The sequence below is a fragment of the Scaptodrosophila lebanonensis genome, unplaced genomic scaffold, assembly GCF_003285725.1.
Source record: "Scaptodrosophila lebanonensis strain 11010-0011.00,11010-0021.00 unplaced genomic scaffold, SlebRS2 tig00000222-arrow-arrow-pilon, whole genome shotgun sequence".
Classification (NCBI taxonomy): Eukaryota; Metazoa; Arthropoda; class Insecta; order Diptera; family Drosophilidae; genus Scaptodrosophila; species Scaptodrosophila lebanonensis.
The window spans coordinates 21341-37336 of NW_022060620.1; the positions used below are offsets into that span (position 1 = coordinate 21341).

General features: G+C 37.9%; 1 protein-coding gene across 7 annotated transcripts in view; it reads right to left on the reverse strand.

Moving 5' to 3' along the window:
- Nucleotides 1–8635: 8635 nt before the first annotated feature.
- Nucleotides 8636–15996, reverse strand: part of LOC115630016 (restin homolog) — a 260152-nt gene continuing 252791 nt past the window's right edge. For all 7 annotated transcript variants that reach the window (XM_030526647.1, XM_030526649.1, XM_030526643.1 and 4 more), the window contains one exon: nucleotides 8636–8866. In XM_030526647.1, coding sequence (XP_030382507.1) covers nucleotides 8755–8866 — 112 coding nt within the window. In that variant the 3' untranslated portion in view covers nucleotides 8636–8754. The remainder of the gene's footprint in view (nucleotides 8867–15996) is intronic.

Consider the following 15996-nt stretch of genomic DNA (forward strand, 5'->3'; position numbering starts at 1 on the left):
CTAAACTTAAAAGATAAGAAAGCCTAACACAAGGCTGTACAATGACGTCTATTAATGCCTTGGACACGTTGGGGGAATTTTATTTGCCAGTTGGCCAGTTATGCCTCGATTCACAGCCATATGTGGTCAGAGACATTAAAGACCTAAAAAAATATACAAAAAGTAGATAAAGGTAAAAATAAATTCTATTTAGAAAAAGTACGAAGTAGAACGAGAAAGAGAAACAGAAAAATAGGAAAAAAGAAGGAAAGAGGGATAGAGAAACAGAAAAAGAGAAAGGTGGAAAGAGAGAGACGAGACGAAAAGAAAAAGAGGGAAATCTCGAATCCGGTGGGGGGAATTTTTAAATGCCAGTCCGGCAAGCTATGCCCCAACTCACAGCAGTATGTGGTCAGAGATTTCCCCGAAGATAATTATAAAGAATAATTTTTATAGAACAGAGAGAGAGAGAGAGTCCTGTCGAAAGTAAATGTGAGAGTTCATTATATAGGCTGCACATGACCCGCAAACGATTGTGCAAAGCGTAATTAGTTGTGCATCTTGCCAATATGAACGGCAAATAATTCCTTGTTGGTCTAGAAAGAACTGAAAAGTTAAGGCGACCTAAGAGGGCAGAGTCAACCTCACCGATAGCCAACTTGTGGAGAAAAACTACTCCAAGAACCGTCCTACGATTTACTAAGGAAGGAAGGTTTATAAGCATCAGTCTACTACAGTACGATGGCAAGCAGAGATTGGGATCCCAGCTTAAACCACGTAGAGCAAAAAGAAGGAATTGCTTCTGAACAGACTCAATACTTTCCTGATGCTTTCTATACTGCGGAGACCAAACACATGAGCAGTATTCAAGCACAGGGCGTATTGGAGCAGTGTAAAGAAGCTTAGTGTTATAAGGGTCATTATATTCCTTGGACCAACGTTTAATGAATCCAAGTAATCCCTTGGCCTTATTGACAATACTAGATATGTGAAGTTTAAAGTTCAATTTGGAATCAAAAAGAACCCCAAGGTCTTCAACAGTCGATATACGTTGCAATGACACATTGTCAATCGTATACGTACCTAAATGAGGCAAGGTTCGGTGAAATGTCATGAACTTACATTTGGAGGAATTGAGGTGCAAGTGGTTAGCTAAGCACCAAGATTGCATGCAGTTCAGATCATCCTGCAGGCGATGAAAATGAGAAGGGTCTTTGTAAGTCAGAATAAGTTTCACATCATCAGCATACATAAGAATATGAGAGTGTGACAAGGTAGCGGGGAGGTCATTAATAAATAATGTAAAAAGTAAGGGACCAAGATGGCTACCTTGAGGCACACCTGATGATGCAAACACAGGCTTAGAAATGTGCGACCTAAGCAAGATCCGTTGGGATCTGTCTTTTAGATAAGATGAAATCCAACACCAAAAAAGCGGAGAGAAATCCTATACGACTTACCTTAAAGAGAGATCATGGTTCACAGAGTCAAATGCTTTTTCTAGCCCTGTCTGTCTGTCCGTATGCCAAGTTTCACTATGATAGACCGATTTAACGAGAAGTTATAGCCATAAATATATTTGCTGCTGCAGCGCTGCTCAAGCGCTGCCCGCGGCTGTTGTTGATGTTGCCGTTTGGTTGACTGCGAAAATGCTTACACAGACACAAATAGATGCGCATAGGCATACATACACTCACACAGACGCAATTGCTATATAAATGTGCAATTATATACCCTTTACGTGAGTTCGAATACCGAGAAAGGTAAAATCGATTTTCTTAATTTTTTTTATTTTCTATAATTATTGTAAACATATGTACAGAGTATTTCAAAGTCGGGACACCCGACTTTAGATTTTTTACTTGTTTCAAATAATTTCGGTATGGCAGACAACTTTGCAATACCTCTGTAGTTTGAAAGTGACAAGTGACAGATTAAAGATTTTAAGTAATGGCTGACAGCGGTTCTCGTAACAAGTCCTTGAGATGACTCCGCGCTAATGCTCTCGCCGCTGTGCCGGCCTTCTTGCTGGCATAGACGAGATGCTCCCGAAAGCACAACCTGGCATCTATTATTACTCCCAGGTACATGATGGAGCGAACTATAGAACAAGGAACAAGGTTCTGTTTGAAATTACACTTTTATTTAATTTTCTTTGCGTCTTAAAACTTCCAGGATAACTATCATCGAGGGTTACAGATTTGTGTAAACTACTTGAGAATTAATAAGTTGTTGCTATTAAAGTATTTGACAGGACGCCGGTTTGTCGTCTCCAGATTGTTCTAGATGTAAAATTGTAGTATACTAGTAAAGCTGTAGCATACTTTCTGAGCGACCGCTGGTGTTGGCTGATGGGCTCAGTGTCTCGCGCTCCCTATTGTCACGTGTGCTGTCTCGACAATCTTGCGGCTGCTGATTAGGACAGCCTCAGATTTTTGTGGTGCCAGTTCTAATCCAGCTGCGTTGATCCTGTTGTTGATCTTATCGATGGCAGCATTGCAAATCCGCTCGACATAATCTTAACTTATAACTTTGGAAGCTTAGTCCTTAAGAAAAGTCTTTATGTTAGAAGTAATAAAATAAGAAGTAACTTACGGTTATGTAAGTCATCTTCATTGGTCTATTTCTTTGGGTTAGACCTTCTTTTCCGACAAATATCATCATTCTGATTTCTAAATAGTCTGTCGTCCACTGAATGGGGCAGTCTCATCATATACATAGGTCTAACAATTGTCCTCTAGAGCGTATTCTCTTCATGATAATGGCCGTTTTTAACGTCTTCTTTTTATAAACGAAGTACGCCATATCAGCCTGATATGATCTGCTGACTTCGCTTAAGAAATTCTCTCTAATTTAAGTAGGCTATGGAATAAAACTATGCAACAGTAATTACTGCTTAGTAATGGCTTCAACAACTTCGTTTAGGTCGTGGTTTTCTATACTCACTGACAATGTGTCAACTAGCTTTAAGACTATAGACTAAAAATAAATTAAAAACATTGCGTCTACATCCACTTATGTTGAAGCTATAACAACAAGTACTGTAATAGCTGCAAGTTCTGCTATAATTTTCAATTACTTTAATATTAATATTATTAAAATTATTTTTTTTCGATTCGCTACGCCAACAAGGGCATTATGCAGAGCTGCAGCAGCAATTTTGAGTCATTCAACATCGAACATGAAAATGATGGAGCTGAGTTCCTTACCCTGTAACAATATAACTTAACATTCTGAAAAACATTATTTCCGCATGTATGAACATTATTTTATTTTACATTAATATAAATAAATTTATTTACGATAGTCGGTAACAGTTTATTTATGGCCCATTAGAGGAGCTAAAACAATTTTTTGTTAGCTGATTGAATTAAACACAGTAGGCATCAGTTAAGTGGAATACCATTGTAGAAAGTCGACGATGATTCTTGATCCGCCGGCACCACCTCAAAAATATTTCGTCCATTATTACCAATGATAATTTTGGCATAGCTTCGACTGCAAAAAATAAAATATATACACTTCAAATGTCTCAGCTTTTGTTTAAACATTTTAAAAACATACCAAATAGATTATTATAGATGAAATTTACAAGAGTATATTAGGTTTACGGGAGGTGAAAAATGTTACAGAAGGAAGCGTGGCAGCCCCCACAAAGTATATATATTCTTGATCAGCATGACAAGACAGCCGATTTAGCCCTTTCTGTCTGTGTGTATGAATACCTGGATCTGAAATCAGAGGTGCCACAGAAATCTCTGCCGCCCAAATTTCACCTCAAAATCAATTCTAGGTGCCACAGAAATCTATTTGGATGTTTCAAATCTAGTATATTTTGCCTGGAGAAATCATTGGCATACTGGCCTAAGTATTATTAAATTAGCAAATTACTAAATCTCTAGTTCAAACAGTAGCATTCACACAAAGTATTCGGACCAACTGAAGAAATACCAAATGCAAAATTACATTTTTCGAACATCACATTTTGCTGAGTTAAGTCTTATTTTGTGAGTCAAACGAAAGTTAACAAGAAAGGAATGCTAAAGTCGAGAAAGCTTAACTTTTAAATACCCTGAACCACCCACAAACCTGTACTCGCTACAAAATATGAAAATAAAAAAATAAAAAATTATTAAAAAAATTAATTAAAAATATTTAATACGTACATATGTACATGTGCATACAGTACAGTTTTAACAGCATATGTTTACATATTCATGTCTATGCGTGCATGTATGCAGTACAGGAATAAGTCACAGCAGCAACAACAACAAGCATCGAAAAGAAAACGCAAGCTCGTCCTTTCTCGGTCTTAAGATACCAAGTTTGGTGTTTCTAGCTCTTATACTTTCTGAAATCCTTGAGTTCATACAGACGGACGGTTGCATGACATGGCTATATCGACTTGATTTGTCATCCTGATCAAAATTATATACTTGTATATACTTTGTGGGGTCTGCCACGCCTCCTTCTCCCTGTTACATATATTCGCACAAAACTAGTATACCCTTTCACCCTTTGGGTACAGGGTATAAAAATTAAATTAACTAAATTAATATACAAGTATATATATAAAACAGTTTGTCTGACTGACGGACTGATTGGAATCAACGCACAGCCCAAACGTTAAGAGCTACGAAGCTGAAATTTTGACATAAATTTCATTTCACCGTGAAAGTGAGCACTATGGGCTTTTGGAAAATTCGAACGCCAAAGGGGGGAAAACGGGCTCCAAAGATGCAAAATCCGCAATTTTCATTCGATTAACTTTAAACTTGGTTTTTGTATTCTACGAAGGAATTCAATTCGCTGCATACTTTGTTATTCACCTTTTTTCCTGAAGCATGAAATATGGGGTTTTCCCGTGGAAAAATTGAAACACAATCAACAGTAAGGCAGTTGAAATTTGAGCTCAAGTATCCCATCATAGTGTAGGTGCGCATTAAGAAGGGATTATGGAAAATTCGAGCTCCAATTTTCAAATTTCGGTAATGTAATCTACGTAAGTAAATATACAACTTTGCATTCAAGGATTTTTTAAATTATAGAAATACGGGTTTTGCTTTACAAATGCAGGCAGAACAAACAACATAAGATGCATATCAAAAAGTTGGGGACAACATAGTATACATACACACACACACACACGTACAAGCAGCTGTTCGGGTTTTTTTTAATTCATTTATTTACAAAGAAGATAGAAAGGGAAGTGTACAGAGTTAAAGAAATATGGGAAGTAGAAATAGAAAAAGATGAGCGACAATTTATTTTTTTTAAATTTATTTTATTCAGAATATCAACAATAATACTGTCGATTAGATTATAAAACTTAATATAACAATTTAAACTAAACTTAAAAGATAAGAAAGCCTAACACAAGGCTGTACAATGACGTCTATTAATGCCTTGGACACGTTGGGGGAATTTTATTTGCCAGTTGGCCAGTTATGCCTCGATTCATGTGGTCAGAGACATTAAAGACCTAAAAAAATATACAAAAAGTAGATAAAGGTAAAAATAAATTCTATTTAGAAAAAGTACGAAGTAGAACGAGAAAGAGAAACAGAAAAATAGGAAAAAAGAAGGAAAGAGGGATAGAGAAACAGAAAAAGAGAAAGGTGGAAAGAGAGAGACGAGACGAAAAGAAAAAGAGGGAAATCTCGAATCCGGTGGGGGGAATTTTTAAATGCCAGTCCGGCAAGCTATGCTCCAACTCACAGCAGTATGTGGTCAGAGATTTCCCCGAAGATAATTATAAAGAATAATTTTTATAGAACAGATAGAGAGAGAGAGTCCTGTCGAAAGTAAATGTGAGAGTTCATTATATAGGCTGCACATGACCCGCAAACTATTGTGCAAAGCGTAATTAGTTGTGCATCTTGCCAATATGAACGGCAAATAATTCCTTGTTGGTCTAGAAAGAACTGAAAAGTTAAGGCGACCTAAGAGGGCAGAGTCAACCTCACCGATAGCCAACTTGTGGAGAAAAACTACTCCAAGAACCGTCCTACGATTTACTAAGGAAGGAAGGTTTATAAGCATCAGTCTACTACAGTACGATGGCAAGCAGAGATTGGGATCCCAGCTTAAACCACGTAGAGCAAAAAGAAGGAATTGCTTCTGAACAGACTCAATACTTTCCTGATGCTTTCTATACTGCGGAGACCAAACACATGAGCAGTATTCAAGCACAGGGCGTATTGGAGCAGTGTAAAGAAGCTTAGTGTTATAAGGGTCATTATATTCCTTGGACCAACGTTTAATGAATCCAAGTAATCCCTTGGCCTTATTGACAATACTAGATATGTGAAGTTTAAAGTTCAATTTGGAATCAAAAAGAACCCCAAGGTCTTCAACAGTCGATATACGTTGCAATGACACATTGTCAATCGTATACGTCCCTAAATGAGGCAAGGTTCGGTGAAATGTCATGAACTTACATTTGGAGGAATTGAGGTGCAAGTGGTTAGCTAAGCACCAAGATTGCATGCAGTTCAGATCATCCTGCAGGCGATGAAAATGAGAAGGGTCTTTGTAAGTCAGAATAAGTTTCACATCATCAGCATACATAAGAATATGAGAGTGTGACAAGGTAGCGGGGAGGTCATTAATAAATAATGTAAAAAGTAAGGGACCAAGATGGCTACCTTGAGGCACACCTGATGATGCAAACACAGGCTTAGAAATGTGCGACCTAAGCAAGATCCGTTGGGATCTGTCTTTTAGATAAGATGAAATCCAACACCAAAAAAGCGGAGAGAAATCCTATACGACTTACCTTAAAGAGAGATCATGGTTCACAGAGTCAAATGCTTTTTCTAGCCCTGTCTGTCTGTCCGTATGCCAAGTTTCACTATGATAGACCGATTTAACGAGAAGTTATAGCCATAAATATATTTGCTGCTGCAGCGCTGCTCAAGCGCTGCCCGCGGCTGTTGTTGATGTTGCCGTTTGGTTGACTGCGAAAATGCTTACACAGACACAAATAGATGCGCATAGGCATACATACACTCACACAGACGCAATTGCTATATAAATGTGCAATTATATACCCTTTACGTGAGTTCGAATACCGAGAAAGGTAAAATCGATTTTCTTAATTTTTTTTATTTTCTATAATTATTGTAAACATATGTACAGAGTATTTCAAAGTCGGGACACCCGACTTTAGATTTTTTACTTGTTTCAAATAATTTCGGTATGGCAGACAACTTTGCAATACCTCTGTAGTTTGAAATATCAGACTTAACACCCTTTTTATGAAGAGGAATAATAAAAGATTCTCTCCAAATAGCTTGAAAGATTGAGGAACCAAGTGACAGATTAAAGATTTTAAGTAATGGCTGACAGCGGTTCTCGTAACAAGTCCTTGAGATGACTCCGCGCTAATGCTCTCGCCGCTGTGCCGGCCTTCTTGCTGGCATAGACGAGATGCTCCCGAAAGCACAACCTGGCATCTATTATTACTCCCAGGTACATGATGGAGCGAACTATAGAACAAGGAACAAGGTTCTGTTTGAAATTACACTTTTATTTAATTTTCTTTGCGTCTTAAAACTTCCAGGATAACTATCATCGAGGGTTACAGATTTGTGTAAACTACTTGAGAATTAATAAGTTGTTGCTATTAAAGTATTTGACAGGACGCCGGTTTGTCGTCTCCAGATTGTTCTAGATGTAAAATTGTAGTATACTAGTAAAGCTGTAGCATACTTTCTGAGCGACCGCTGGTGTTGGCTGATGGGCTCAGTGTCTCGCGCTCCCTATTGTCACGTGTGCTGTCTCGACAATCTTGCGGCTGCTGATTAGGACAGCCTCAGATTTTTGTGGTGCCAGTTCTAATCCAGCTGCGTTGATCCTGTTGTTGATCTTATCGATGGCAGCATTGCAAATCCGCTCGACATAATCTTAACTTATAACTTTGGAAGCTTAGTCCTTAAGAAAAGTCTTTATGTTAGAAGTAATAAAATAAGAAGTAACTTACGGTTATGTAAGTCATCTTCATTGGTCTATTTCTTTGGGTTAGACCTTCTTTTCCGACAAATATCATCATTCTGATTTCTAAATAGTCTGTCGTCCACTGAATGGGGCAGTCTCATCATATACATAGGTCTAACAATTGTCCTCTAGAGCGTATTCTCTTCATGATAATGGCCGTTTTTAACGTCTTCTTTTTATAAACGAAGTACGCCATATCAGCCTGATATGATCTGCTGACTTCGCTTAAGAAATTCTCTCTAATTTAAGTAGGCTATGGAATAAAACTATGCAACAGTAATTACTGCTTAGTAATGGCTTCAACAACTTCGTTTAGGTCGTGGTTTTCTATACTCACTGACAATGTGTCAACTAGCTTTAAGACTATAGACTAAAAATAAATTAAAAACATTGCGTCTACATCCACTTATGTTGAAGCTATAACAACAAGTACTGTAATAGCTGCAAGTTCTGCTATAATTTTCAATTACTTTAATATTAATATTATTAAAATTATTTTTTTTCGATTCGCTACGCCAACAAGGGCATTATGCAGAGCTGCAGCAGCAATTTTGAGTCATTCAACATCGAACATGAAAATGATGGAGCTGAGTTCCTTACCCTGTAACAATATAACTTAACATTCTGAAAAACATTATTTCCGCATGTATGAACATTATTTTATTTTACATTAATATAAATAAATTTATTTACGATAGTCGGTAACAGTTTATTTATGGCCCATTAGAGGAGCTAAAACAATTTTTTGTTAGCTGATTGAATTAAACACAGTAGGCATCAGTTAAGTGGAATACCATTGTAGAAAGTCGACGATGATTCTTGATCCGCCGGCACCACCTCAAAAATATTTCGTCCATTATTACCAATGATAATTTTGGCATAGCTTCGACTGCAAAAAATAAAATATATACACTTCAAATGTCTCAGCTTTTGTTTAAACATTTTAAAAACATACCAAATAGATTATTATAGATGAATTTACAAGAGTATATTAGGTTTACGGGAGGTGAAAAATGTTACAGAAGGAAGCGTGGCAGCCCCCACAAAGTATATATATTCTTGATCAGCATGACAAGACAGCCGATTTAGCCCTTTCTGTCTGTGTGTATGAATACCTGGATCTGAAATCAGAGGTGCCACAGAAATCTCTGCCGCCCAAATTTCACCTCAAAATCAATTCTAGGTGCCACAGAAATCTATTTGGAGGTTTCAAATCTAGTATATTTTGCCTGGAGAAATCATTGGCATACTGGCCTAAGTATTATTAAATTAGCAAATTACTAAATCTCTAGTTCAAACAGTAGCATTCACACAAAGTATTCGGACCAACTGAAGAAATACCAAATGCAAAATTACATTTTTCGAACATCACATTTTGCTGAGTTAAGTCTTATTTTGTGAGTCAAACGAAAGTTAACAAGAAAGGAATGCTAAAGTCGAGAAAGCTTAACTTTTAAATACCCTGAACCACCCACAAACCTGTACTCGCTACAAAATAGGAAAATAAAAAAATAAACAAGTAAAAAAGCTAAAGTCGGGTGTCCCGACTTCGAAATACTCTGTACATATGTTTACAATAATTATAGAAAATAAAAAAAATTAAGAAAATAAAAAAAAAAATTTGATCGATTTTACCTCTCTCGGTATTCGAACTCACGTAAAGGGTGTATAATTGCACATTTACATAGCAATTGCGTTTGTGTGAGTGTATGTATGCCTATGCGCATCAATTCGTGTCTGTGTAAGCATTTTCGCAGTCAACCAAACAGCAACATCAACAACAGCCGCGGGCAGCGAAATATATTTATGGCTATAACTTCTTGTTAAATCGGTCTATCATAATGAAATTTGGCATACGGACACATAATAACCAACTGGGGGTATTTCCAAAATTTTAGTTCGAAATTCCAAGAATTACGGGAGTTACGATTTGCGGGGTAGAGGGGGGAGGGAGGGGAATTCCAAAATATACATTTTCTGCGTATTCACATAAGGCATCTGGGACTAAAATTTGGTGTTCCTAGGTCTTATAGTCTCCGAGATATAGGCGATTATACGAATGGAAAATCGGGAAAACCTCCATAGGGGGGAAGTGGGGGGGAAAATCAAAAAAATAAAACAAACTCGTATAGAATACACACATAACGCATCTTCGTGCAAAATTTGGTGTCTCTATCTCTTATAGTCTCTGAGATCCAGGTGTTCATACGGACGGACAGACGGACAGACGGACAGACGGACAGACGGACAGACAGACAGACAGGGCTAGATCGACTCGTCTCGTCATGCTGATCAAGAATATATATACTTTGTGGGGTCTGCCACGCCTCCTTCTGCCTGTTACATTTTTCAGCTCCCGCAAACCTAATATACTCTTGTACATTTCATGTACAGAGTATAAAAATTATTAAAAAAATTAATTAAAAATATTTAATACGTACATATGTACATGTGCATACAGTACAGTTTTAACAGCATATGTTTACATATTCATGTCTATGCGTGCATGTATGCAGTACAGGAATAAGTCACAGCAGCAACAACAACAAGCATCGAAAAGAAAACGCAAGCTCGTCCTTTCTCGGTCTTAAGATACCAAGTTTGGTGTTTCTAGCTCTTATACTTTCTGAAATCCTTGAGTTCATACAGACGGACGGTTGCATGACATGGCTATATCGACTTGATTTGTCATCCTGATCAAAATTATATACTTGTATATACTTTGTGGGGTCTGCCACGCCTCCTTCTCCCTGTTACATATATTCGTACAAAACTAGTATACCCTTTCACCCTTTGGGTACAGGGTATAAAAATTAAATTAACTAAATTAATGTACAAGTATATATATAAAACAGTTTGCCTGACTGACGGACTGATTGGAATCAACGCACAGCCCAAACGTTAAGAGCTACGAAGCTGAAATTTTGACATAAATTTCATTTCACCGTGAAAGTGAGCACTATGGGCTTTTGGAAAATTCGAACGCCAAAGGGGGGAAAACGGGCTCCAAAGATGCAAAATCCGCAATTTTCATTCGATTAACTTTAAACTTGGTTTTTGTATTCTACGAAGGAATTCAATTCGCTGCATACTTTGTTATTCACCTTTTTTCCTGAAGCATGAAATATGGGGTTTTCCCGTGGAAAAATTGAAACACAATCAACAGTAAGGCAGTTGAAATTTGAGCTCAAGTATCCCATCATAGTGTAGGTGCGCATTAAGAAGGGATTATGGAAAATTCGAGCTCCAATTTTCAAATTTCGGTAATGTAATCTACGTAAGTAAATATACAACTTTGCATTCAAGGATTTTTTAAATTATAGAAATACGGGTTTTGCTTTACAAATGCAGGCAGAACAAACAACATAAGATGCATATCAAAAAGTTGGGGACAACATAGTATACATACACACACACACACACACGTACAAGCAGCTGTTCGGGTTTTTTTTAATTCATTTATTTACAAAGAAGATAGAAAGGGAAGTGTACAGAGTTAAAGAAATATGGGAAGTAGAAATAGAAAAAGATGAGCGACAATTTATTTTTTTTAAATTTATTTTATTCAGAATATCAACAATAATACTGTCGATTAGATTATAAAACTTAATATAACAATTTAAACTAAACTTAAAAGATAAGAAAGCCTAACACAAGGCTGTACAATGACGTCTATTAATGCCTTGGACACGTTGGGGGAATTTTATTTGCCAGTTGGCCAGTTATGCCTCGATTCACAGCCATATGTGGTCAGAGACATTAAAGACCTAAAAAATATACAAAAAGTAGATAAAGGTAAAAATAAATTCTATTTAGAAAAAGTACGAAGTAGAACGAGAAAGAGAAACAGAAAAATAGGAAAAAAGAAGGAAAGAGAGATAGAGAAACAGAAAAAGAGAAAGGTGGAAAGACAGAGACGAGACGAAAAGAAAAAGAGGGAAATCTCCAATCCGGTGGGGGGAATTTTTAAATGCCAGTCCGGCAAGCTATGCCCCAACTCACAGCAGTATGTGGTCAGAGATTTCCCCGAAGATAATTATAAAGAATAATTTTTATAGAACAGAGAGAGAGAGAGAGTCCTGTCGAAAGTAAATGTGAGAGTTCATTATATAGGCTGCACATGACCCGCAAACTATTGTGCAAAGCGTAATTAGTTGTGCATCTTGCCAATATGAACGGCAAATAATTCCTTGTTGGTCTAGAAAGAACTGAAAAGTTAAGGCGACCTAAGAGGGCAGAGGAGTCAACCTCACCGATAGCCAACTTGTGGAGAAAAACTACTCCAAAAACCGTCCTACGATTTACTAAGGAAGGAAGGTTTATAAGCATCAGTCTACTACAGTACGATGGCAAGTAGAGATTGGGATCCCAGCTTAAACCACGTAGAGCAAAAAGAAGGAATTGCTTCTGAACAGACTCAATACTTTCCTGATGCTTTCTATACTGCGGAGACCAAACGCATGAGCAGTATTCAAGCACAGGGCGTATTGGAGCAGTGTAAATAAGCTTAGTGTTATAAGGGTCATTAAATTCCTTGGACCAACGTTTAATGAATCCAAGTAATCCCTTGGCCTTATTGACAATACTAGATATGTGAAGTTTAAAGTTCAATTTGGAATCAAAAAGAACCCCAAGGTCTTCAACAGTCGATATACGTTGCAATGACACATTGTCAATCGTATACGTCCCTAAATGAGGCAAGGTTCGGTGAAATGTCATGAACTTACATTTGGAGGAATTGAGGTGCAAGTGGTTAGCTAAGCACCAAGATTGCATGCAGTTCAGATCATCCTGCAGGCGATGAAAATGAGAAGGGTCTTTGTAAGTCAGAATAAGTTTCACATCATCAGCATACATAAGAATATGAGAGTGTGACAAGGTAGCGGGGAGGTCATTAATAAATAATGTAAAAAGTAAGGGACCAAGATGGCTACCTTGAGGCACACCTGATGATGCAAACACAGGCTTAGAAATGTGCGACCTAAGCAAGATCCGTTGGGATCTGTCTTTTAGATAAGATGAAATCCAACACCAAAAAAGCGGAGAGAAATCCTATACGACTTAGCTTAAAGAGCAGAAGATCATGGTTCACAGAGTCAAATGCTTTTTCTAGCCCTGTCTGTCTGTCCGTCCGTATGAACACCTGGATCTCAGAGACTATAAGAGATAGAGACACCAAATTTTGCACAAAGATGCGTTATGTGTGTATTCTATACGAGTTTGTTTTATTTTTTTGATTTTCCCCCCCACTTCCCCCATATGGGAATTTTCCCGATTTTCCATTCGTATAATCGCCTATATCTCGGAGACTATAAGACCTGGGGACACCAAATTTTAGTCCCAGGTGCCTTATGTGAATACGCAGAAAATGTATATTTTGGAATTTCCCTCCCTCCCCCCTCTACCCCGCAAATCGTAACTCCCGTAATTCTTGGAATTTCGAACTCAAACTTGGCAAATACCTCCATTTAGTTATTATAAGTCCAAATGCCACGTTTTATCATGATAGGAAGTTATAGCCATATATGTACATAAGACCAAGTAGTGCCTGCAGCTGTTGTTGTTGTTACTGCTTTGCTCAGGCACACGAGACATACACAGGCACACACAAATACACACATACACGCATAATTATTCTACACATATGTAAAGAGTCTGTGTAAGCATGTTTGCAGTCAACCAAAGCACCAGCATCAACAACAGCCGCGGGCAGCGTTTGAGCAGCGCTTGAGCAGTGCTGCAGCAGCAAATATATTTATGGCTATAACTTCTTGTTAAATCGGTCTATCATAGTGAAACTTGGCATACGGACACATAATAACTAATTAGGGGTATTTGCAAAATTTTACATTTCATGTACAGAGTATAAAAACTCGCATAAGGACGATTCTGATGTAAATTTATGTTTGCATGTATGGAATATTTTATATTTAATTTAGTTAATTAATTAAATTAATTTAGTTAATTAATTAATTTAATTTAGCCAATTAATTAAATGAATTTCGTTAATTAATTTAATTTCTTTTTTGTGGAGTGGTACAGGGTATTTAAGAGTTGAGCCTGCTCGACTTTAGCATTCCTTTCTTGTTATACTCTGTACATAAAATGTAAAAGAGTATATTAGGTTTGCGGGAGCTGAAAATGTAACAGGCAGAAGGAGGCGTGGCAGACCCCACAAAGTATATATATTCTTGATCAGCATGACGAGACGAGTCGATCTAGCCCTGTCTGTCTGTCTGTCTGTCCGTATGAACACCTGGATCTCAGAGACTATAAGAGATAGAGACACCAAATTTTGCACAAAGATGCCTTATGTGTGTATTCTATACGAGTTTGTTTTATTTTTTGATTTTCCCCCCCACTTCCCCCCTAAGGGGGTTTTCCCGATTTTCCAATCGTATAATCGCCTATATCTCGGAGACTATAAGACCTAGGAACACCAAATTTTAGTCCCAGATGCCTTATGTAAATACGCAGAAAATGTATATTTTGGAATTTCCCTCCCTCCCCCCTCTACCCCGCAAATCGTAACTCCCATAATTCTTGGAATTTCGAACTAAATACCCCCAGTTGGTTAAATGTGTCCGTATGCCAAGTTTCACTATGATAGACCGATTTAACGAGAAGTTATAGCCATAAATATATTTGCTGCTGCAGCGCTGCTCAAGCGCTGCCCGCGGCTGTTGTTGATGTTGCCGTTTGGTTGACTGCGAAAATGCTTACACAGACACGAATAGATGCGCATAGGCATACATACACTCAAACAGACGCAATTGCTATATAAATGTGCAATTATAAACCCTTTACGTGAGTTCGAATACCGAGAAAGGTAAAATCGATTTTCTTAATTTTTTTTATTTTCTATAATTATTGTAAACATATGTACAGAGTATTTCAAAGTCGGGACACCCGACTTTAGATTTTTTACTTGTTTCAAATAATTTTGGTATGGCAGACAACTTTGCAATACCTCTGTAGTTTGAAATATCAGACTTAACACCCTTTTTATGAAGAGGAATAATAAAAGATTCTCTCCAAATAGCTTGAAAGATTGAGGAACCAAGTGACAGATTAAAGATTTTAAGTAATGGCTGACAGCGGTTCTCGTAACAAGTCCTTGAGATGACTCCGCGCTAATGCTCTCGCCGCTGTGCCGGCCTTCTTGCTGGCATAGACGAGATGCTCCCGAAAGCACAACCTGGCATCTATCATTACTCCCAGGAACATGATGGAGCGAATTATAGAACAAGGAACAAGGTTCTGTTTGAAATTACACTTTTATTTAATTTTCTTTGCGTCTTTAAACTTCCAGGATAACTATCATCGAGGGTTACAGATTTGTGTAAACTACTTGAGAATTTCTAAGTTGTTACTATTAAAGTATTTGACAGGACGCCGGTTTGTCGTCTCCAGATTGTTCTAGATGTAAAATTGTAGTATACTAGTAAAGCTGTAGCATACTTTCTGAGTGACCGCTGGTGTTGGCTGATGGGCTCAGTGTCGGGCACAAAACTAGCGCTCCCTATTGTCACGTGTGCTGTCTCGACAATCTTGCGGCTGCTGATTAGGACAGCCTCAGATTTTTGTGGTGCCAGTTCTAATCCAGCTGCGTTGACCCTGTTGTTGATCTTATCGATGGCAGCATTGCGCCGCTCTGCAATGGCTTAAGTTGAATTGGATGACCCTCAACTTCTCGCTTTTCGCACAGCTTCTTTGAACGCTGGGCATTTGAAGCTACTAATGGCGTGATTTAAGTTCTGCAGGCTTTTTCTTCCGCATAGTGCACAGTTTGGGTCCTTTGTGCACGTTATAGATACATGACCTTTCTCTCCGCATTTAAAACAGTTGCACTTCATATCATCGGTGCTCTTGCATCTCGTTGCCGTGTGGCCATAATCTAGGCATTTATAGCATCGTGTGGGTTCGATGACGCTTCGGATCTGGCATACGACCCAGCCAATCCGGATTTACCTAGGTTGAGGAGCGACCTCGCCTTATCAGCAGGCAAGGATACTACCG